Source organism: Cokeromyces recurvatus (assembly GCF_025118155.1).
Source record: "Cokeromyces recurvatus strain NRRL 2243 chromosome Unknown BX663scaffold_20, whole genome shotgun sequence".
NCBI classification, from domain to species: Eukaryota; Fungi; Mucoromycota; class Mucoromycetes; order Mucorales; family Mucoraceae; genus Cokeromyces; species Cokeromyces recurvatus.
In genome coordinates this window covers 241,984-264,751 of record NW_026251406.1, presented here as the reverse complement: position 1 = coordinate 264,751, position 22,768 = coordinate 241,984, and the positions used below count along the sequence as shown (strand labels likewise).

Below are 22,768 nucleotides of genomic sequence, written 5' to 3'. Positions count from 1 at the left end.
AAAATTATTTCAAAAAAAAAAAAAAAAAAAAAAAATAGCACTACTTCAGCATACGTAAAATGCGCAAATTTATTAGATAGGTTTACAATCAAGACAATCTTCAAACTTCGAAGCAGAATAATTACAAACTCTTCGAAGATCACTGTACAATATTCTATTGCAAGCGTCTGCAATTCTTGAAGTCAATGTTTCTTTCAAAAGCTGCTCTCTTTTAAGTTTGCTTTTACAAGCCGACCAAAATTGTTCGATGGGGTTAAGCTCAGGCGAATAAGGGGGCAGATATACGCACTTATAGTCTTGGCTCACAATAAGGTTTTGAATGTCTTGAAGTTTTATGAATAGGAACATTGTCCATAATCAGATAATGACCTTTAAATTCCTCATGACGGTCTATTACATCCAAAACACTACTGATAAAATTGAAGTAATGCCTAGTAACTGTATCACTGTTACTGCTCACTTCTGAAGTGAATCCTCCTACTACTTTTCTTTTTTTTTTTTGTTGGAGGCAACGCTCGTGGTCTTCTTACACTGATGTTCACGACACCAGAAGGAGAAATTGCACCTAAAATGGTAGTTGTCTTTACTCTCGTTTTGGGTACTTTCACAATCGCACGATCGCCTTCTTTTGACCAAGAAAAATTTCTTCTAAGATTGATATGGAAAGCAACTTCATCAATAAACACACAGTTGCTGGTGAAGTCTATATTTGTTTCCACCCATTTTTTTTACCCACTGATAACGCTCTTCAATTTTTTTTCAGGGCTGTTTCTCTCTGTGGATTGTAAACGTGCTTGCTTGAATGTAATTTTACATTTCTCCTTTACAAATTTGTTAAAGCCGCTTTTACTGATATTGAGTTTGCCAAACCTATCAGTCAATACATTAAGTATATCGTCTAATGTAACAGAATCGGTGTTTTTGTCTGCCCATTCAATCATGAGGTCCTTATGCTCCTCAGTTAAGATTGGTAGTCTACCCACTGGTCTTCCGCTGCTCGTAGCTCTTAAAATGTACTCCTGAGGAGTTTTGTTGTTCTTGGTCATCCAGCCTTATGCTGTGCGGACATTGGTATTAAGATACATCGCAGAAGCACGAACGCTCATTCCTTTTTTCCTCGACAAGATAAAAGAGCTTCCCTTTCTCTGCATTCTTATAGTGTTTACATGCTTTTGTTCCCTTATTCGTTTGCTTTTTGTCGTTTGGTGGTATTTCAGTTTTCGTTTTTTATTTCTTTCACGAGAGGATTTCAATTGTGCATAACGGTCGTAATCAGTTACGCTTTCGACTGGATACATCTCGTTATCAACCTCCCATTGGAAACTCTGTCACTTCGTTTCCCTCAATGTCATGTCGATTTCCCAAACCCTCTTCAAAAATAATGTTTACCTTCTTAAATATTGTAAAGAAAGAGAGCTAATCTTTTTCAATTATGTACGCTATTTTTTTTTTTTTTTTTTTTTTTTTTTTTTTGAAAAAAATGCGCGAATAATTTTTCTGTTAAATGTATTCCCACAAAATTTAATTAATTTTGCAAAATAAACAAAAATTCAACTAGTAACTGTTTAATGATTAAAAATAATAAGCAAATCTGTAAAAGATATACCGTCAATTAATGTGATATGTTGTTTTTTTTTCCCAATGAGACAGACATACACTGTTTTAAAAACACTGTGGAGCTTCCTCAAAATTATGAGGATTCACCCCAAGGACAGAGCAGAAATGAGTTGCTGCATATGAGATAGATATAGAGAAAAGAAGAAGAAGAAGAAAAAAAAGCAATACCTTTCACAAGTGAAAAACAAAAAGAAAAATGGAAAAAGAGCATGCTAAGTTCATAATCAAGGGCTTTTTCCAGAAACAACTATTAGCTACAAACTCTGACTTAATATATATAGTTTATATATGAAGAGTTTGAGGGTTTAAGTCAAAGCAAGCCCATATTCTACAAGTTCAGGAAAGAAATTTATAATCTTAGTTTTATAAGTGTTCACTGTATTACTACAAAGCTTAATGGTGGAAACACTTTGATTAAAGAAAGGGGATGGGTGTTCAAATATAGGAGTTCAAATGTTGAATATCTTAAAAAAAAAAAAGAAGGGGGGGGGGGTAATAGTTCATGTCTTCGAAAGAAGATAAGCAAGAGTTGTTTCTATTTTAATAAGACATAGGTTTCATTAAGCGCATCAAAACGATTTAATTTGACTAAAGTTGTATATTTAACTGATGTTAACAAGCTATAGATTTGACCATTTTTAAAGTAACAAGGATATATAAACACATATTGTATCACTGTATACATGTTGTATATGTCAGGAACTAAGCTTTAATTTGTACTACTCTTGATTATTTTCATAGTGTTGTAACTCATCAATGATATTTGAATTTATGTATGAATGCTCTTTAGTAATAAAATGAAAGGATAGTTTGACTTGGTTTTAGTTAACTATCTTTACATAGTTAGTATTTGATGAATTACTTATAGTCTTTATTAATGACTTTTATTAAATTGACGAATGTTTATAAGAATTGTTAAAGAAGTAGTCTGCGATAGGATGTGAAACAGAAAAGTGTTAGTGAACGACCGAATAAAATATGTTATAAATAACAAAGACTTATATGTTTTGATATTATTCGATGAGGTAGATTAGAAGAGTTTTAAGAGAGTCTAGTTAGAATCTCTTGAGTAATAATTTTATAGTGATCTACTTGTTTAACTAAGAAACATCAGCTTGTGACACACATTTTCTTTTATACGTTTCTATTAGATATGTATTTTCTACACCTCAGAATAAAGAGAGCTCTATATTTGTCTGCACGATACAAAATAGTACAAAGAATATACATAATGGTATATATCTCTATTGGTTACAATTAGCATTTATTCTACTGTTCCATTTCCCTTTATTTATTCAATAAATAAATAAATTGTTTACTGAGAAAAGATAATCTGATATCACAGCTTACAGCAAATAATTTATAATTTGATAAGAGGCAGCTAATAATTATAATAACTCAAGAGATAAATGAATACTTTTTTTTTTATTTCAACCACAACTGTAGATAAAAAAAATGGTATACATATATACAAGCTACTCTCAGATATTTCTATAGTATTACTCGTTAATATCCTTTTATATACTCAAAGAATAGAGTCAATTATACTAAAGTCTATAAATAGACAAAATTTATATAAGCAGCAACAGAGAAAGGGGAGGGTAAAAAAGCTCCGTTTAAATAAATAAATAAATAAAAAAGGAGAAGCTGTAATACATTCAATATGTATGATGATCTAAACAGAGTCATATCGTTAAATGTCCACTAATAGAAAACAATAAGCCACAATAAAGCACTGTGCCTATTATAAACCTTTTGTTTATGTGAAAAAAAAAATATAAATAGGGAAAGAAAAATAGATTTTTTTTTGTTTTTCTTTTTTTCTTTTTCTTTTCCTTTGTGAAAGTGATATTCTGAGGATATTGGTCACTATAAACAATAAATCCTCAGTGATATTCTCCGGATAATGGTCACTCTAAATAATAAATCCCCCCAGTGAAGTTATTTGGATGTATTGGTCACTTAAAATATTCAAATCCCGAGAGTATCTTTCATTTGGAGTTTTCACGTCTCTCGTTAAATATGACTGTGAAAGGAAGCACATAATGATCAACCTCCACGATTGGTTGCTTCTGGAAACAGTAGTCTTTTTTTTATTATTATATAAAAGAAAGCTACTGGCTAATTGGATCATTACCCCTTTTTTATTATTAATTATAAATGAAAAAAAAAAAGCTTTTATGTAATAACGACTTGTAGAAGATGATTCAATACTAACTAAATAAGCTTTGTAGTTGTTTATGTACTGTATTGATTATCATCTTTATAAGTTGGTGTAAAGACTAGCAGAAAGAGTGCAAACAGGATTGTTAAATTAGTAATATCAATGAGAATAAAAGAAAAAACAGGTTTTGGCTGTAATATTCTAATTAAAAATAGCAATGTAGACCCATCGTGATAATAGGCATTTTGCAGTATGAAGTTGTTACTAAAACAAAACAAAAGAATCAAACCCAGTGACTGAAAGTCATATCATATTACCAACAAGGCCTTTAAAAGGCACACTGGATAATTTTACCGTTAAAAAAAAATAAAATAAAGGGATTAATTAAAAAGAGTATATCGAATTCATTTATCAAAGGTCAAGTCATATAGAAAACAAGTTTTTCTTTATAACAATAAAATTTAAACAAGTATTATATATACATCATGATATACAAGTCTAATACTTGATTTTTTTTTTTTTTTTTTTTTGCTTTAATTGACATTTTATATAATAAAGTTTAAAAAGCAAGAAGAAGGAGATGCAGAAAAGAATACTATTCATTCTCATCCTAAAGGGAATGAGATAGTCTTGCTATGAAATAGTCTATAGATCAAGTAAGTTAATTTCGGTATGCACAGAGATAAATTTCCTTCAAATTAAATACATTTTTTAATTGTCTTGGTTATAACTGATAAAAATAGATGGTAAATGTTATAAATATAGAAAAATAAAGAAGATACATGCATGTACAGTTTAAATGATTAAAAAGAAAAGCGAGGCTTTATAATAAATAATATTTTATTTTAGTAAAAAAGAAAAAATAAAAAGGCGATCTTTATTATTATATTCAGATCTATTTCTACGCAGCTCACATATGTTTACCAGTTGTCATAATTGAAAATAGAACATTATCTGTTGTATGTACATAAATAATAGAACTCTAGTGAATGAAAAACGAATATTCTCATGTATTTAATTACCACCAATGACTCCTTTGGCGCTAACTAAGAAAGGCTTTTAGTCTCTTTTTTTTGGTTTTTGGTAATATATCCTTTTTAATAAGCATTTGAGCTAACAGAATATTTATTCACTATGATTAAAGAAAGATAAATGTGTCATATATTAGTAGTTTATCATAATGTTGATAGACTAGTAAGATGAATAGTATACAAATATATATGACAGAAGCTTTATCAGACTATATGTTAATAAAGAAGTAAGTCTCTTTTTTTTTCGAAAATAGAATAGAATAAATGAAAGATTACTTTCACAATTCTACACTTTTGCTTTTAACTTTTACAAATACATATACTAATATATGAGCATGCTTCATCACTTATTGTAGCGTATTTAGAAATGATTTATAAATCCAATTCTAATATGTCAAAAAAGGAGAAGAACCAATTCGTAAATTACATGTAATTATTAAATACTACTATACAATCAATTATGCCCGAGTAAAATGATAAAAATCACCAAAAGAAAAAAAAATACTAATTATACCTGTATAAGGTACTCTTACGATATGTAAAGCTCTATTTTATACATGAAAATAAAAAATAAAATAAAATAAAATAAAATAAAATAAAATAATAACACATAAATGCAATAAATAAAGAGTAATGAAGCTCATAAAAAAAAGTAGAAATATATACATATATATATATATATATAGGTATATAGGTATATAGGTATACATGTATGTGTATATATCTCCCTTCGTATTTCCTATTTATAGACAGTGATATCTATTGTTACTACTTGGTTCATAAGATGATAATCCAACAACAGAATCCCATATATTTTTTGATACAAAACAAGAAGCATTGCTGTTATTATTATTATTATATGAACGAGTAGAAGATAATCCTTTTTTCGTTATCGAATCAATCGAAGAGCAATCAAAAGTAGACTTTATCTGATTGTCATCTTCTGGATGATGAATAAAGGTACATCGAACTCCATAAGAGCAAGTGCCATATTCATGATAAGCTCTACATGTCTTTGTCTTGTATTGATTTGAACGTAAAATAGGTCGCAATTCTTCTTGTCCGTGAGCATAACGACATCTTTTACCATATCTTGGATATGTCATGTAAATAAAAAAAATTTATATCAGTTGTATATGAAAAAAAAACATACCTACAAAATCCCATTTCATTCCAATTTCTACAATTCTCAGTTTTATAAAGTATTATGTCTTTGTAACTAATATCAGAGCACATTGTATCTATTACAGAAGAAGAAGAAGAAGAGAGAAAAGGTTTGATATAATATGACACATAAGAAAAGAAAGAAAGAAAGAAAGAAAGAAATAATAATATAATATAATACGCCAACTTGTATTTTATCATTATATTATGCAAAAAAAAAAAAAAAAAAAAAAAAAAAATGCATGTATAAACTCTCTCGATAGAAGAAGTGATATATAATTATATGTATATAAATATAGATAGATAGATATAACAAAAAAGCATTATAGTTGATCACATGATTGATCGCCTCGAATACATATAAACCAGTTATTATCGCCAATTATGCATTTTTTGTCTGTCTCTAACCGACAGGGACAATCTAAAGGATGTTTGACACAAGTTTCCGTATCTTTGCACAAATAATAATTGCATGGTATATCTATTCAATGTAATAAAAAATTAAGTTTCTTTATATAGCTCTCATTTATGTGTGTGTTTACTTACTTGACCGACGATCGCTTTTACTCAATTGAACAATGGGCGTACCAAAGGGAATAGATGAGGTCGTTGTTGCTTCTTTGATTGAATCTTTACTACCACTTCCAAATAAGATGGATTTAAAATCAAACGCATTCACATGGTAATTTAGTAAGTAAAAGAACAAAACTAAAAGTAAGTTTAATTGTTTCATCGAATGATTGTAAAGTTAAATTAAATTAAAAAAAAAAAAAAATACATTTAGCCATTTATTTTATTTTATTTATTTTATTTTATTCTTATTTTACAACAGCCAATCATTCTAATTTATTTAGTGCTTTTGCTTCTCTTCTTCTTTTTTTTATTACGGCGTGTTTTACTCATGGATGGAGCGGGCTGAATTAAAGGAGAGGTTGTGGTTATTTCTTTTTGATTTACATCACTACTACTGCCTACGTTTTCATTCTCTTCATTATCCTTTTTGTCTTGGTCTTCATTAGTTTGATTCTCATTCTTTTTTTCTTCTTCAGAGACTATCTTTGTTTGAATAGCATCTGTCTTTACAACTTGCTTTTTATTTGTTTCTTCTTCATTTAATAAACTAGTAGGTTCTTCTGTTAACGCAGGCTTAGGAGGTATCACATTGATCTTGGGTGTTATAGTTCCGCTGTTTGCAGTACCCACAGTTGTAGCACTGCCTTCATGAGGATCTTCCAGTTGCTTTTGCCACATTTCATAATAGATTCCTTTGTTCTCACCATTTAATGCTCCGTGAATTAATGACTCATGGTTTCCAGACTCCATCACTTGTCCATCTTTGATCACTAGAATCAAATCAGCATTGACAATAGTTGATAATCGATGCGCAATCACAAGTGTTGTACGACCCTTTGTCATTTCTGATAGGGCCTCTTGAATATGACGTTCGGTCGTGGTATCTAATGCACTGGTTGCCTCATCCAACAGAATAATAGCAGGATCCTTGAGAATAGTACGAGCAATGGCAACACGCTGCTTTTCACCACCACTTAAACGCAAACCACGTTCACCTACTTTTGTATCATAGCCTTCAGGGAAGGACAAGATTTTATCATGAATTTGAGCAGCCTTAGCAGCACGATAGACATCCTCATCTGAGGCATCTACACGTCCATATCGGATATTATACATGATGGTATCGTTGAATAAAACTGTGTCTTGAGGGACAACACCGATGTTTTGTCGCAACGATGTTTGTTTCACAGATGCAATGTCTTGTCCATCAATATAAACATGACCTGAAGCTGGATCATAAAATCGGAATAAGAGACGAAGGATAGTAGATTTACCACCGCCTGAGGGCCCTACTAAGGCTACCGTTTTACCCTGTGGGATTTCAAAGGAAATACTATTCAAGGCAGTTTGTCGGTTATCATAAGAAAAGGAAACATGATCAAATTTGACATGACCTTCAGTAACCACCAGTTCACCCGCATCAGGTGCATCCTTGACTGTTTCTTCAACTTCAAATAAATCAAACATCTTTTCCATATCAATAAAGTTTTGTTGAATCATACGATAATAGGTACCAAAGAAATGCAAGGGAGTGTAAAGTTGCATCATATAAACATTGAATGAGACAAAGTCACCAGGTGTGAGACGATCTTGATAGACCTCCCAGGCAAACAAGAGCGAACCTGCCAAGAGACCGGCAGTGATGACTGCATTTTGAGTCAAGTTGAGAACATTAAGTGAGACAGAGTTGATGTAGTCCGCCTTTTGGTAGGCCACGATTGCATTATCGTACCGTGTCACTTCAAATTCTTCAGCATTGTAGTATTTGACAGTTTCAAAATTCAAAAGAGAGTCAACCGCCTTCGTTCGTGCAAAGTTATCTAATTCAATCATTTTACGTCTGAATCCAGTACGCCATTCTGTCATTCGAATGGTTGTGTAGAGATAGAGGGACATTGTGACAAAGACGATAAAACCAAATGGAATTGAAAACTGAATTGAGAATACAACGACAGCAATTAAAATGTTTGCTAAAGCAGGAAACATTTGAAAGACGATTTGAGATAAGAGCTGAACAACACTGTTAGTGCCACGATCAACAACTCGTAATACTTCACCCGTTTTACGGTTAATATGATAATGCAATGACAAATTATGGAGATGAGCAAATAATTTTACAGATATTTCACGTGTTGTAAATTGACCTACAGGAATCCATAACCAATTCTGAACAGCCTGTACGAGGCCTGATCCACCCTGCAGGAATTTGAACCCGACATAGGCACACACAGCAAGCCATGCAAATGTTTCAGGTTCCCTACTGAATTGATCAACGACACGACCAATTTGCAAGGGGGTCCAAACATTGACCATCAATCCAAATAACATAAGCAAGAAACAGATGACGACAAGGTTTTGTAATTTATAATTTTTGTGGGGCCAAATAAAGGGCATGACTTTTTTTAGCTTCTTCCAAAAGTTCTGGAAGCCACCCTTCTTATCCTTTTTAGTATCAATAGCCTCCTCCTCTTGATGTGTCGTACCATAATTAGCAGTAGAATTAAGCAATGGTGAAGACTCTGTTGCATTTCTCGATTTAATATGACGCTTTGTATTTATCAATTGAATCATCGATAATACAGCAATTGATACTTCCAATATATAACGAATGCAAAAAATAGCAAATGCAAAGCGATCATACATAGTAAATACAGTACCTATTTTTTTTTAAAGGTAAAATAAGTATAAATGCCTTTTTTTTTTGATATAACAACTTTACCTGGTTTTGGTTTATAAATATTCATAAGCCATAACCAACCTATTATAGTCTCACCAAAGGCAGCTAATAAAAAGAAAAGATATTGTGACCAATACCATCTTGAAAACTTATGGGATTCATCCATTAAGCAAATTAAGGCAATAACCCATGTAAGCCAAGCTATTCCAATATAATACATGGTCATTATTGCCAAATGACTGTCAAACATAACTCTGGCTAATAATATAAAACTATCCAACAAGAAAGAGAAAGTGACAGTTGCTGCTAAATAAACAATTAATTTTGACAGAGGTGAAAGTCGTTCTTGGGGTGAAACAAGAGGACTAAAGACGTCTTTCCATGGTACATGCCTTGTTTGGTTGTATCTGAATAAACCAATAACGCTGACAAATATAAAAAGAATAGTTGGTATGAAAAATAAAGGCGTTTGCGTTGTCCATATGTTGTCATAAAATAAATGCCTTTCTTTTAATATTGACATCATAATTTATTATACACACATAGACGAATTCGTTGAATGAAGTGTATTTTTTTTTTTTTTTTATCTCGAGGGCAATAGACAAAAAAAAAAAAAAAAAAAAGAAAATATGTATATATTTGTAAACATAATTTAGAGATTAAGAAAAAAAAAAAAAAAAAAAAAACGACATCATAATAAGTCACATTAGCCAATCAAACACGCTCCCCTGTTTGTTGACAATATCTTAATATTTGTAATTTTTTTTTTCTTTTTTTCTTTTTTTTTTTTGCGAAATAGAGTATATTAAATAATGCATTCTGTTGGTTAATAATAGTTTGTGCAATATCAATAAAATAGTAGATTAGAGGGTAGACTTTGACGCGTTTAAAATATTGAATCTAAAAAAAAAAAGAAAAACAAAACATAACTTACTCTATTTTGCTTATATATGTAAATATATACATATTTTTTAGCTCGATTTTATGTTTATTGGTTACTTCTTATTGTTTAATCTATTTCATAATAATGTTAAAATAAATTAACTTGCTACTATTCAAGGTTATTAAAAGCCTTTATATAAAATGGATGCATGATTTTCATAAAAGTCTACTGAAATGGCAAAACTATATTTAAACACAGATTATTATTTTTTTTTTATATGTATATAAAAAAAAAAAAAAAAAAAAAAAAAAAAAAAAAAAAAGTCATCTCGTGTAAACATATTTTTATTTTGTAAAGAAAAGAGAAAAAAAAACACGATTGATGGGTAAAAAAGACAATATATTACCGTCACCTGTAAACGGTTTGGAATTTGATTTTGAAGGTCCTTCTGCTGATTATCTGATTGATACATCACACATTTATAACCGAACCATATATCAAGATGTACATGCCAAAAAGGAAGAATGGACCGTGATTGATAAAAGGTATGTATAATTATTTTGCATCGCATTATATATACATATATAAACTTATATTTACTTTTTAGTGAAGCAAAAGATTATTTTCCAATAAGAGAACAGGATATTCAATTAACAATAGGCATACAAGAGAAAAAGACAACTGTTGATCTACCTACATTTGGATCGATTAAACTTGATGATCATTTTGAATATAAAAGAGGATTTGTACTTAATACAGGTGGAAGTATATGGGGCTTAGGATTTGTACCTAAATCACCTCCTTCTCCTCAAGAAGACACAAAGGTACAGTATTTGGCAGTTGGAGGATACAAAGGAAATTCAGAAGAACACATAGAGATGAATCAGAGACAGCCTACGGGAGCATATAAAAACTGCATTCAAATTTGGAGAATGATATTAAGTGTGGAAGTACCTTATGAAGAACCCGTTTTAGATTTATGTTTACTGCATGATTATGGGGTTATTTTTGATCTAAGATGGTGTCCATATGGTGTCTATGAAGATAATGTAAGTATAAACAAAGAATAAAATATCGTAATACATCTATGCATATACAGTGTAATTTATTTGGTTTTATTAGGATATCTGTAAGAATGATAATGAATTACCTAAATTAGGCATACTGTCTTTTGCATGTGGCGATGGTACAATACGTACTATAATTGTTCCTCATCCCAAGGCAATTAGAAAGCACATGTGTCCAGATACAAACGATAAAGAGACTATTTATTGTAAGTTTACTTTCCTTAATTTATGTTTATACCATGACTCATGTTCTGTTATAGTACGTATCAATAAATCAAGATGTACTTTCTCTATCGCAACATCGAGAGCATTAACAATCGCTTGGGGAGGTCATGATAAATTAGCTGCTGGTCATACTCTAGGCAATTTAACAATATGGGATATGGAGTCAGCATTACAAAATTCAGAAGAAGTGAATGAGACTGCATTGAGAAATCAACATTTAATATTCAGTTGTATACCTTTAGATTCCGCAATACGTGCACTTTCTTGGAATGGACATTATTATCCTGAAAAAATAGTGATGACTGGATTTGATGGACGAGTTTCTTTGATTGATATTAATGATCCTTTTATACCATTGACTCTATTTCGAGCTAGATGTAAACTATAAATATATATAAATATGTGTATATATATATATGTGTGTGTGTGTATATAACTTACATTATTCATTTCATAAATATATACGTATATATAGCTGTGATTGCTAACTGTGCTTGGACAGGACATAGTGCAATGATGATTTACTCGGATACAGATAATATAACACAGGCAATCGGGCTTAATGTAGATGGTACAACTGCCAAGATCAGGTATGGTGAAATACCTGGGTTTTGTTGGACAACTGCTACATCCGAGCATCATGGTCAATTTGCTGTTGGATCGTCTCTTGGATGGGTTAGATCATGTAATATGTATCAAAGAAAGTTACGACAATTGGTAAGAATATATATATACACGTATATATAAGATATATTAATTGTATACATAAATAGTATGTTGCTCAAAATACTGTATATAAACTACATTATCACGAAGATAAAGATATATATCAATATATAGATGGGATAGGAAAACAAGTAAAGTTTTATTGTATATATAAATATATATATGTATTACAAGATACAAGTATATATACTAAATCATTTATATGATAGACTGTTGATGAAACTAGAAAAATGCCTAATTATCGACAGTATGGTGAGACACAGATGCAAATTCAAAGGGTAAATCAAAAAAAAAAAAGTCCATTATAAAATAAAAGTTAACCTTTATTCTACTACTATTATATACATAGATTGTTTGGAATCCAAATAAATCTACTTCGGCGTTTCTTGCTTCAGGTGGTGCAGCTGGACTGTGTCGTATTGAGTTTGAAGGAAGAGGATCTAAATGGGAATAAGAAGCGTATAACTTACTACTCGTGTACATATTATAATATTAGTCAATGATAAGATTATAGAAAAAAATTATCCTTTAAATCTTTCTATATAGAAATAAAGCAGATAAGTTTTATTTAAGGGAAATGCTTAAATACCTACAATTTTTTTTGTAGGTAAGATTATTTTTTATACCTTTTTTAGAATAAATAAAAAAAAAGACAGGTCTGTGAAATGTTCATATAGTTTATTCAAAGATTATGTTAAAGAAAAAAAAACAATATGGAGAAAATGAAGAAGTGGGCTATTTATTTGTTTCTTACAAGTTTCAGTCATCTTGGCAATAAAAATCATGTATCTTTTTCCTCCCCCCTTGATGAGCTGTGACTGCTACTAAAAATAGAATCAAGTGTTATTCCTGGTAAATGCATCAACGTGAATATTTCAGCAATATCACTTGTTCATATGCTACTAATAGTATTATTATATGCGATAGTATCCTATAATGATATGCATCATCGTTGGTATATGTATATATAATCTTCTTAAATTTTTATTATTATACTCAAATGCTCTAGTAATAACCGAGTATAGAATGAATATTATGCTATGAGATACAACATACTAGTTTTGTTATATGAATCACCTCTTGATTATGTAATAAACGATGATTTATTCCTATTAGCTTTGTTTTATAAAGACCAACTGCAACCATAATAAATGTATGTAAAGACCTCCAAATGCAGTAATCATTTTTTCCCGTAAATAAGTAGCCTTTGTCTTTCCTTTTTTTTTTCTAACACAGTATCTGTTGGCTTATCTTGACAGAAGAAAAAAAGTATTATCAAGACTGACAGTAGCTGTTGTATTTGTGAAAATATGATCAAGCTTTACATCCTTTTCATCTTCAACTAAATCCAAATAAAATATACAGAGGTTTTTTAATTATTCATATAAGCAATGTAATCATTGCCTCTCTATGACTTATTGGTTAATAGTTAGTTTACTCCCTCATCAGATGCAAGCCTCTCAGTCTACACTTCAAGTAGTTTTCATCAGAATCAGACTCAATTAGAATGAATTATTAAATTCTTAAGGTTCAACGTTTTTTTCTCTCTAATTCAATCATATAATCTATAGTGCTGTCACCATCTTCCATGATTATTCTGCTTCAGGTATCTTCTATTGAAAATATGCGTGTATTATAGAATGCTGTCTGTATTTTAGAATTCCGTCAATTGAATAATTTGTTGGTAATTCGGAACAGTATATGCTGCAGTAAGGTAATATGTACATTTAAATTGCGACTACTTTTTTAACTTTCTGGGACCCTATTTTTTTTTTCAAGCCACATTAATGATGAAGTAAGCAAATATACAGTATGCTTCATATTGCTTATCATAGTAGATTGTATCGATAACAAATATTCATCATCTTAGCTTTTCTTCATCTAATTTTTTTTTGTCATAATTTATTATATTTTTCTATGATAATTTTTTAAAAAAAAAAAAAAAGATGTATAATACACTATCCCCTTTTTTTTTAAAAAAAAAAAGCATAAAAAATCAAAGTCATTACCATTTATGTAAAAAAAACCATAGTAACTAATTTTCGCTTAGATGAAAAAAATAAAATAAAAAATAACCTATAGTAATGATATGTATGAGTCACCTTTTTGACTTGTTGAATTCTTTTTGAAACAATTATCAATGAAAATCAAAATATGAAAATTATTTGATTTGCCGTAAGCCAACCAAATTGCTGCATATACATTATCTTTTTTTTTCATATAAATACATTTAACCTTTTTTTTTTGTACATATTTAAACTATAGATCTCGACCTCTCTCTCTCTCTTTTTTTTTTTTTTTTTGAAAAATTTTCTTGTTTTAGTCTAATAAATAAAAAAAGAAAATGGCTTCAATTGTTTTAAATGAGAATACAGATAACAGGCTTCCGCAAGAAGGAAAAAAAGAAAGCATTCCTGACGTTGAAAAGATATCTCTAGGTTCAGAGCCTCATTATATTACACCTCCTGATGGTGGAAGAGGTTGGCTTATAGTTGTGTCTTGTTTCATGGTATGTAAGGAGGACTAAATAATAATAATAATAATAATGAAGAAAGAATGGATCTGATATTTCTACTACTCAATAGGGTTTATTTGCAATGTAAGCGAAAATACTTGTCATTTTTTATAGTTGATTTATATATATTTTTTTTTATAGTTTTGGTTACAATTATAGTTGGGGCGTATTTTTAAATTATTATAAATCAAATGTCTACATTGGTGAAATGAGTAAGCTGTCTTGGGTTGGTTCTATTTGTGTAGCCTTCTTTTTCATTACGGGTCCAATCAATCAGCTTCTCATCGAAAAAATGGGGTTTAAATATATGTTGGCTACTGGTACGGTTTTATGTACTGCAGCTTTAATTTTAGCTAGTTTTGCAACTGAAGTATGGCATATTTTATTGACACAAGGTGTGCTATTTGGTCTTGGTGCTTCATTTGTGTGTCTTCCTTGTATTGGTGCCCCACAACAATGGTTCTCTGAAAGAAGAGGTTTGGCCATTGGTTTAGCTATGTCTGGTTCTGGTATTGGTGGTCTTGTAGTTTCTAACATTAGTATGGCTATTATCAAATCAATTGGCTATCGTTGGGCTCTTAGAATTGATGGTATTATCGTCTTTGTTCTTCTCTCATTTGCCACTTGTTTCGTACGTCCCTTTGGTGATGTTAAAAAGACAGGTGGTGGAAGAAAGATTATTAATTGGTATTTATTTAAAAATCCTTTATTTACTACCATTTTTTTGCATGGTTTAATTACTACCTTTGGTTATATGGTATGTATTTAATCAAACGAACAAAAGAATCGGTTTTTGTATATATAACTTACTTTTTTTTTTGTTTAGACCCCTTTCTTTTTGTTACCTTCTCATGCTAATGCACTCAAATTAAGTCCTTGGGTTGGTGCTAACCTGTCTGCTATTACGTCTGCCATCAATGCAGTTGCTAGAGTCTTTACTGGCTATATGGGTGATAAAATTGGACGTTTCAATAGTTTATTCATCTGTACATTTATTTGTGGCGTACTTTGTTTAGCTATTTGGATTAATGTGCATAATGAAAGCTCACTTTGGGCATTTGCTGTCCTTTATGGTTTCTTTGGTGGTGGTTATATCGCTCTTTTCCCTACAGTACAACCACAAATTGTGGGTCTTGAACATATTGGTCCTGCTATCGGTATGCTTTACTATACCAATCTCTTTGGCTATTTGTTTGGTACACCTATTGCCACTGCCTTAATTAACCTTTCAGAACCACCCAATTATGCAAATGGTGCTATCTGGGCTGGTGTCACTATCATTATAGGTGCATTATTCGCTGGCTGGGCCCGTATCATGAAAGGTGGTTGGAAGTGGATACGTATTTAAAATCGCTTCCAAAAAAAAAAAAAAAAAAAAAAAAAAAAAAATAGAAGAAATAACAATACATTCATATCCATTACATATAGTTCTTTAATTATAATATCCCCCCCCATTTTTTTTTAAAAAAAAATTGTATTCAGTTTAATAAATATAATAGTAATAATACATTAACTAGATTTTAGAATATATGTATATATACTCTGGCACTTCCTATTGTTATCAATGTGTGTGTGTTTAGTATGTAAGGGTAAGACAATTATAGTGGAATATAATACATTATAATAACTATAGAGACAAGAAAAAAAGAAGATGTATATGAATTATTGTAGTTATTATTCATATAAAACCATCATATTACATAATAATAAACTCTTTTAACAAATATGTGTTAGCTTATATTATTGTCTAAACAAATGATATTCGATCGTTCTATTTACATACATGTTAATTTCTAAATTAGGTATAATTTCCATGCTTTTCCGTATAAATGTAACTAAGCAACAAGCTTCTTCAAGACAATCCTGCCGAAAAAAAAAGAGGGAAGTGTAGATACGTTATTTTTTATTATTATGCAAAATCAAAAAAAAAATGACTGCTACCTTTTTAATCGAGTGATAATTGTAACCTTTTTCAATATTATAAAACTTACTGATATTATATCATTTATTAGAAGGAAGAAAAAACCTCCTCTCCCTCTCTCCCCAATCGTTTCTTAGGCTTGTATATCATTAACTGATATGATATACTTTTTTTTTTTTTGTTTCTTTGTTTCTTTCTTTTAAATATAATACAAAGAGTATATTATAAGACATGATGTTATATAATTAAAGACTAAAGATCAATCATCTCAACATGTACGTGTATATAATTGAGTAGAATTTTATTGTTATAAATAAAAGCTTTTTATTATAGGATAGCATAGCTAGAATTACGTTAGAATGAATTTAATATGACGCATTTCAGGCTCTAATATCAACTAATCTATCATAAAAAAATAAACAAATAAAAGGAGTTTACTGCCGTGATTGTATATATAGATATTATCTTAAAAATATAACTTACTCGGTACCCTATATCATCTTTAAATATATATCTATATACATATATATACAGCATATACATAGTATTTATTGATGACAGATGAGATGCATTGATAAGTTGTACTAATTAGTTCTGTCATAATTAATAATTAAACTCCGATACATATACATGTGCACATATAAATCGTTAAGTTTGGAAGAGTAAAGAAAACTTTTTTCTTTTTTCTACATATTATTTTACAACAATGTCGCAAAATAAAAGCCAACATGAGGCTCTCATGTCCATTTTAGATAATGATCTTTATAAATTCACCATGCAACAAGCTGTATTCAAACATTATAAGAATGACATTCCTGTTGTGTATCAATTTACTAATCGCGAAAAAGATCTTCGTTTGAATCCTCAATCAGTTGAGTGGCTTAAACAGCAAATTAAAGGTAAACAATGAAACATAACATTAACATAAAAAAGAGTAGTAAAAGAAGAGGGAGAGAGAAAAGAAGAGGATGTCTGAATTTATTTATTTTTATATATATATATATATGAATATATTTTTGCTTATTTATCTATCTATATTTATTTATACATTTATATACATCTGTTAAAAAAGATATGCAATCCCTCAAGTTAACTGAAACTGAACGTGAATACCTTTCAACTTTGTCATCCTTAGACAAAGACTATATCGATTATCTTTCTACATTCAAATTCAAACCTGATGAACAAGTCAAGACAAGTTATAACCCAGAGACACAAGATTTTGAATTAGAAGTTGTAGGTTCATGGTTGGAAACTATTCTATATGAGGTCCCTCTTTTGGCATTAATTTCTGAAGCCTATTTCCGTTTCACAGATCGTGATTGGAACTATGAAGATCAAGTAGAACGCGCTTGTGAGAAGACAAGACAGTTGGTGGAACATGGTTGTATGTTTGCTGAATTTGGTACACGTCGACGTCGTGATTTTAAGACACACGATTTGGTTATGGGTGCTATTCATAAGACTTCTGAAGCCTATTATGAAGAATGTAAGAAAGCTGGAAAAGAACCTCAAGGTCGTTGTACGGGTACAAGTAATGTTTATTTAGCAATGAAGTATAATCTACCTCCTATTGGTACAGTTGGTAAAGTATTTTTTTTTAAGGAGCATAAGAAGAAAAATGCCATTTTTCTAACTTTTTTTTTTTTTTTTTTTTAAAAAAAAGCACATGAATTCTTTATGGCTGTATCAGCATTAGAAGGCATAAAACATGCAAATCGTAATACACTAAAGATTTGGTATGATGTCTATCAAGGTAATCTGGGCATTGCCTTGACTGATACATTCACTACCTCAGTTTTCCTTAAGGATTTTGATGCTGATCTTGCCAATAAATACGCGGGTGTTCGTCAAGATTCAGGTGATGCTGGTGAATTCATCAATACTATGGTCTCTCATTATAAATCACTTGGTATTGATCCATCCAAGAAAGTGATTGTATTTTCTGATGCTTTAAATGTTGAACGTGCTCTTAATCTTCAAGAGAAAGCTAGCAAGGCAGGAATTAAAGCTAGTTTCGGTATTGGTACTTCTTTTACAAATGATTTCTATAAAGCAAGTGATAAGGAAGTTAAGAGTAAAGCTTTAAATATTGTAATTAAACTCAAGCAATGTAATGGAAAGCGTGTAATCAAATTGAGTGATGACGCACTCAAGCATAGTGCTGACCAAGCTACTGTCACCGCTTTTGAACGTGAATTGGGTATTATACAATAACATATGTTTCTTTTTCTTTTTTTTTTTCCAGATATATACGCATACAACTAATTATATAGAAAAACAAAAAAAAGACATTACATACATGCATACAAATATATATATGGACACATCGACTAATATAAATTATTACCATTATTAAATAATACAAAACATTAAATGTATAATAAAACGCCTTTTTTTTTTTTTTACATGTATAGGATATATTTATATACTTTGAATAGTATATGCAAAATTATCTCTTTACACTAACTTGACAAATCGTATACAGTTCTTTCTAAAATGACTCTATATAGTCTTGTTAGCTAGCAGAGTAGCATGAATAATATCTCATTCATTGTTACATTCATCAAATTACATAATATTTTAAAAATGCTTATCCCTCTCTCTCTTTTTGGTCTTAAATACTATCACTCATTACATAGTTTGATATTAAAACATGATAAAATATGAGCTTGAATAAACTTATCTTTCTTATGAATAGAGAATGTCAATTATACACAAGATCTATTGTTATAAGAAGATAGATTCAAGCCTATTTTTGATTAATTAGGATAGATAGATTATCAAGAAGTAATTATATTATTATTATTTTTGATTCTATTATCTTCTCTCCTTTCCTCTTATGTAATAACGCTTATCAATAAACAAATTTTGCTTATAAATACATGCACAGCCAATACGATGGATATTGTCGCCAATTAACAAATATTTGTCGGCAGTTGAGAAATAATTGTCGCAAAAGAAATTTCAATTTGTCGTTTTTATTTTTGTCGATTATCGTTTTAGGAAAAGCGAATTGTCACATCAGATTGGCTTAAATTGTCGTAGTGTTTTCCTCTTCCTGAACTTTTTTTTTGTTTCAGTCATGGAGAGATCTTTTTATTACGAAGATAGGCCCAATAACCTGTACGACGAGAAGAGTATGAAAGTTTATGATTTAATGGAGGGTATTCTAACTGAGATAGTATGTTCCCGATGTCTTTTATATTTTTATTTTATTGGATCAAAGACGACCTGAATCCGTTATTAAGGTTATAAAAATAAATATTTAGAAATGATACGATATCTTATTTAGTTGACACATTTAGATGATTGCATGTTAATACGTTTTATGTTATTTACACGATGTTACATACATTAAGATATGATATCTTTTATTAAATAATCAGGCTTATAGCTTATCCTGTAATATGTAATTCATCTTTTCTAATATTGCTTATGCTTATATCCAGAGCTTGTTTTATAACAACTCTTCAAATTTTTCAGGGCTGTTTCTCTCTACGGATTGTAAACATGCTTGCTTGAATGTAATTTTACATTTCTCCTTTACAAATTTGTTAAAGCCGCTTTTACTGATATCGAGTTTGCCAAACCTATCAGTTAATACATTTGGCATATTGTCTAATGTAATGGAGTCGGATTTTTTCGTCTGCCCATTCAATCATGAGGTCCTTATGCTCCCTGGTTAAGATTGGTGATCTACCCACTGGTCTTCCGCTGCTCGTAGCTCTTTGAATATACTCCTGAGGAGCTTTGTTGTTCTTGGCCATCCAGCCTTATGCTGTGCGGACATTGGTATTAAGATACATCGCAGAAGCACGAACGCTCATTCCTTTTTTCCTCGACAAGATAAAAGAGCTTCTCTTTCTCTGCATTCTTATAGTGTTTACATGCTTTCGTTCCCTTATTCGTTTGCTTTTTGTCGTTTGGCGGTATTTCAGTTTTCGTTTTTTATTTCTTTCTCGAGAGGATTTCAATTGTGCATAACGGTCGTAATCAGTTGCGCTTTCGACTGGATATATCTCGTTATCAACCTCCCATTTGAAACTCTGTCACTTTGTTTCTTTCAATGTCATGTCGAATTTCCCAAACCCTCTTCAAAAATAATGTTTACCTTCTTAAATATTGTAAAGAAAGAGAGTTAATCTTTTTCAATTATGTACGCTATTTTTTTTTCTTTATTTCTTTAAGACAATCTACTCTATGTTATAAGTAAAAAAAAAAAAAAAAAAAAAAAAAAATCAATCAAGCATTGTAGAAGGGTTTAAGTTAGCGATAAATAGTGAGTATATCAACATATAAACTATGAAAAGAAGTTATCGAATATCAAGAAGTATAGTACATAATAAAAGATGGCAATAGTTTCTTATTAAATGTATGTTCACATCATGTACATTAACTCTAGTCAATTTATAGATTTTTCTTTAATTAATCCATATAATGAGACAAATTCACTGAAGGAACAATTACTCTTTATATTCTTTATGAAGTCAATGCTCATCCAAGAGCAATATGTAACTGACAAAAACCTCAAAACAATGATGACCTTCATTAATGCCTCACTAAAATACTTTATCTAACAGTATCGTTTCCCAAAAATGTATTGTTATGTTTTACAAGTGATGTCAAATGGCAATCTTTTTTGTTTTCATGATAGACTTCAAGAATACGTTTCTTGTATTAAGTGTCATTATACCATCCGTAGATACGATACTGAGGTGTAAAGGGATTGTCTTTGTGGAAAATTTTGTAATAAAAAAAATAAGATTCCTTTGAAAAGGCTGAGATATTTTAACAACATCTTTTCGATGAATCGGTCAAGCCTCCCTTCAGTCTTTATATATAACTATTCAATAATCAATACCCAAAGAAAATTTTCCTTGTTAAAAAAAAAATTACTAGTTGGAAAACGGAAGTTAGTTTGTTTCCAGATAGAATAATGAATATTTATGAAGGCAAGACTTGAAACAACTTCAAGTTATACCCTGACGATGAACAGTCTTTTGTACAGCAATCTGACTATTAATGCTCATTATGAATGTTGACTAATTTTAGTCTTATTCTGACAATTTACATTCTAGTGATGCTGAATTTATTTAATTATACACAACTTACCTCGAGAGGAAAGAAATCTTAGGGAAAATATACAATAATCTTTTTAGCATTTATACACTGTGCTGTTATAGTCTTTCACCACTTTTGTTATATACGCTTAATTATTATATTATTAGAGAAGCAACTTTATTGTAGAACACAATTTTATTATTTTTTTTTTTTTTTCATTTTTATTAATATTATAAAAAAAGATGCTTTTCTTAGTTCTCAAATCTCTTTAGTAGAAGAGACTTGATACTAACAGGATTAACCACGAGAAGGTGAAAGCATATCTAATCCCAAAAATAATATTACAACCCATACAAATTGATACGGGCTGTAATTTTTTCTTCTCCCTCTAAATTTCTACTTGAAAGATAAACGTCCAATTTCAACTAGTAGACACTTGGCAAAGTCCAACCTGGCCCAAGCCTTGCTAGAAGAAAAAGATAGGATTCCTCACCTCATAACCCAATAAAAAAATACAGTTGGATGTAAGTTTCATTGGAAGCCGGGCTAAACATTCTGACCTGTAGCGTGGCGAAGTGGAAGAAATCCAGATACATGAAGTGCACGACCTGACTATTGTTTACCTGAGAATGTCCCTTCTTTGACCCCTAGCATCTACTTTTGACTTAACAGTAAATACAAGCTGGGATTCTTCAACTAAATAAATAGATGAAAAAACCACGGTCAGAAACGTAAGCTGTGCATCCTTATCTATTTTTATTTTATAAACAGCAACTAGATAAAAATAAAAAGGAGGAAAAACCTCCAAAAAGAAAAACAGGAAAACTAAGCCTTGAGATAAGCCCTTTCAATGGTGCAGACAAAGAGTACGCTAATCTCCCTAAAAGGAACAGGTTTACAATTCCCAACCCCAAGTATCCTTTTTATTTCCCTCCCCCTTTGAAAATAAATCAAACTTGAGCAGTCAAAATTCGATAAGGTCCCATCAATTATCTAAGGTTGTAATAACCCAAGGTGAAGGCGGATATGCATGTAGTAACCAAAAGAGAGTCTAGGCCTCTCCTTTAGCCATGTTATAAACGGACAGTTCTACAAACTCAAGTAAGCCAAGCTATGTGACTTGAGCACACTTCATAACCCT

The 22,768-nt window shown here is 30.4% G+C and overlaps 9 protein-coding genes across 9 annotated transcripts; 4 read left to right on the top strand and 5 right to left on the bottom strand.

Moving 5' to 3' along the window:
• Positions 1 to 1,038: 1,038 nt before the first annotated feature.
• BX663DRAFT_141008 (uncharacterized protein) lies at positions 1,039 to 1,438 on the bottom strand. Its single transcript, XM_051521572.1, has one exon. The coding sequence runs from the start codon at positions 1,296 to 1,298 to the stop codon at positions 1,053 to 1,055; it is 246 nt and encodes an 81-aa protein (XP_051380956.1). The 5' UTR covers positions 1,299 to 1,438; the 3' UTR covers positions 1,039 to 1,052.
• Positions 1,439 to 5,506: 4,068 nt separating this feature from the next.
• Positions 5,507 to 6,174, bottom strand: BX663DRAFT_515886 (uncharacterized protein). The gene is made up of 2 exons (XM_051528506.1): positions 5,966 to 6,174; positions 5,507 to 5,904 (listed from the first exon to the last, which is right to left on the bottom strand). The coding sequence occupies exons 1-2, from the start codon at positions 6,046 to 6,048 to the stop codon at positions 5,556 to 5,558; spliced, it is 432 nt and encodes a 143-aa protein (XP_051380955.1). The 5' UTR covers positions 6,049 to 6,174; the 3' UTR covers positions 5,507 to 5,555.
• A 31-nt stretch (positions 6,175 to 6,205) lies between these two features.
• BX663DRAFT_515884 (uncharacterized protein) lies at positions 6,206 to 6,745 on the bottom strand. The gene is made up of 2 exons (XM_051528505.1): positions 6,523 to 6,745; positions 6,206 to 6,457 (listed from the first exon to the last, which is right to left on the bottom strand). The coding sequence occupies exons 1-2, from the start codon at positions 6,707 to 6,709 to the stop codon at positions 6,300 to 6,302; spliced, it is 345 nt and encodes a 114-aa protein (XP_051380954.1). The 5' UTR covers positions 6,710 to 6,745; the 3' UTR covers positions 6,206 to 6,299.
• Positions 6,737 to 9,837, bottom strand: BX663DRAFT_475984 (uncharacterized protein). The gene is made up of 2 exons (XM_051524257.1): positions 9,269 to 9,837; positions 6,737 to 9,206 (listed from the first exon to the last, which is right to left on the bottom strand). The coding sequence occupies exons 1-2, from the start codon at positions 9,750 to 9,752 to the stop codon at positions 6,823 to 6,825; spliced, it is 2,868 nt and encodes a 955-aa protein (XP_051380953.1). The 5' UTR covers positions 9,753 to 9,837; the 3' UTR covers positions 6,737 to 6,822.
• Positions 9,838 to 10,490: 653 nt separating this feature from the next.
• BX663DRAFT_438154 (uncharacterized protein) lies at positions 10,491 to 11,179 on the top strand (the record flags this gene model as incomplete). Its single annotated transcript, XM_051523264.1, has 2 exons — positions 10,491 to 10,654; positions 10,717 to 11,179. The coding sequence occupies 2 exons, from the start codon at positions 10,491 to 10,493 to the stop codon at positions 11,177 to 11,179; spliced, it is 627 nt and encodes a 208-aa protein (XP_051380952.1).
• A 3,241-nt stretch (positions 11,180 to 14,420) lies between these two features.
• BX663DRAFT_515875 (major facilitator superfamily domain-containing protein) lies at positions 14,421 to 16,023 on the top strand. The gene is made up of 3 exons (XM_051528504.1): positions 14,421 to 14,636; positions 14,713 to 15,399; positions 15,469 to 16,023. Exons 2-3 carry the CDS (start codon positions 14,851 to 14,853, stop codon positions 15,988 to 15,990), a joined length of 1,071 nt encoding a protein of 356 aa, XP_051380951.1. The 5' UTR covers positions 14,421 to 14,636; positions 14,713 to 14,850; the 3' UTR covers positions 15,991 to 16,023.
• Positions 16,024 to 17,258: 1,235 nt separating this feature from the next.
• Positions 17,259 to 18,956, top strand: BX663DRAFT_515872 (nicotinate phosphoribosyltransferase). Its single transcript, XM_051528503.1, has 3 exons — positions 17,259 to 17,462; positions 17,636 to 18,148; positions 18,230 to 18,956. Exons 1-3 carry the CDS (start codon positions 17,270 to 17,272, stop codon positions 18,778 to 18,780), a joined length of 1,257 nt encoding a protein of 418 aa, XP_051380950.1. The 5' UTR covers positions 17,259 to 17,269; the 3' UTR covers positions 18,781 to 18,956.
• A 1,019-nt stretch (positions 18,957 to 19,975) lies between these two features.
• BX663DRAFT_140894 (uncharacterized protein) lies at positions 19,976 to 20,994 on the top strand. The gene has a single exon (XM_051521571.1). The coding sequence runs from the start codon at positions 20,454 to 20,456 to the stop codon at positions 20,706 to 20,708; it is 255 nt and encodes an 84-aa protein (XP_051380948.1). The 5' UTR covers positions 19,976 to 20,453; the 3' UTR covers positions 20,709 to 20,994.
• BX663DRAFT_475975 (uncharacterized protein) lies at positions 20,024 to 20,751 on the bottom strand. Its single transcript, XM_051524256.1, has one exon. The coding sequence runs from the start codon at positions 20,331 to 20,333 to the stop codon at positions 20,160 to 20,162; it is 174 nt and encodes a 57-aa protein (XP_051380949.1). The 5' UTR covers positions 20,334 to 20,751; the 3' UTR covers positions 20,024 to 20,159.
• Positions 20,995 to 22,768: the final 1,774 nt, after the last annotated feature.

Coding starts and splice junctions, on each gene's coding strand:
- BX663DRAFT_515872 (XM_051528503.1), top strand. CDS start 17,270: ATGTCGCAAAATAAAAGCCAACATGAGGCTCTCATGTCCATTTTAGAT. Junction 17,463..17,635: donor GCTTAAACAGCAAATTAAAG/GTAAACAATGAA, acceptor CTGTTAAAAAAG/ATATGCAATCCCTCAAGTTA. Junction 18,149..18,229: donor ACCTCCTATTGGTACAGTTG/GTAAAGTATTTT, acceptor TTTAAAAAAAAG/CACATGAATTCTTTATGGCT.
- BX663DRAFT_140894 (XM_051521571.1), top strand. CDS start 20,454: ATGCTTTCGTTCCCTTATTCGTTTGCTTTTTGTCGTTTGGCGGTATTT.
- BX663DRAFT_515875 (XM_051528504.1), top strand. CDS start 14,851: ATGAGTAAGCTGTCTTGGGTTGGTTCTATTTGTGTAGCCTTCTTTTTC. Junction 15,400..15,468: donor TTACTACCTTTGGTTATATG/GTATGTATTTAA, acceptor TTTTTTGTTTAG/ACCCCTTTCTTTTTGTTACC.
- BX663DRAFT_141008 (XM_051521572.1), bottom strand. CDS start 1,298: ATGTATCCAGTCGAAAGCGTAACTGATTACGACCGTTATGCACAATTG.
- BX663DRAFT_475984 (XM_051524257.1), bottom strand. CDS start 9,752: ATGATGTCAATATTAAAAGAAAGGCATTTATTTTATGACAACATATGG. Junction 9,207..9,268: donor TATTTATAAACCAAAACCAG/GTAAAGTTGTTA, acceptor AAAAAAAAATAG/GTACTGTATTTACTATGTAT.
- BX663DRAFT_515884 (XM_051528505.1), bottom strand. CDS start 6,709: ATGAAACAATTAAACTTACTTTTAGTTTTGTTCTTTTACTTACTAAAT. Junction 6,458..6,522: donor TAAAAGCGATCGTCGGTCAA/GTAAGTAAACAC, acceptor TACATTGAATAG/ATATACCATGCAATTATTAT.
- BX663DRAFT_475975 (XM_051524256.1), bottom strand. CDS start 20,333: ATGGCCAAGAACAACAAAGCTCCTCAGGAGTATATTCAAAGAGCTACG.
- BX663DRAFT_515886 (XM_051528506.1), bottom strand. CDS start 6,048: ATGTGCTCTGATATTAGTTACAAAGACATAATACTTTATAAAACTGAG. Junction 5,905..5,965: donor AATGAAATGGGATTTTGTAG/GTATGTTTTTTT, acceptor GACATATCCAAG/ATATGGTAAAAGATGTCGTT.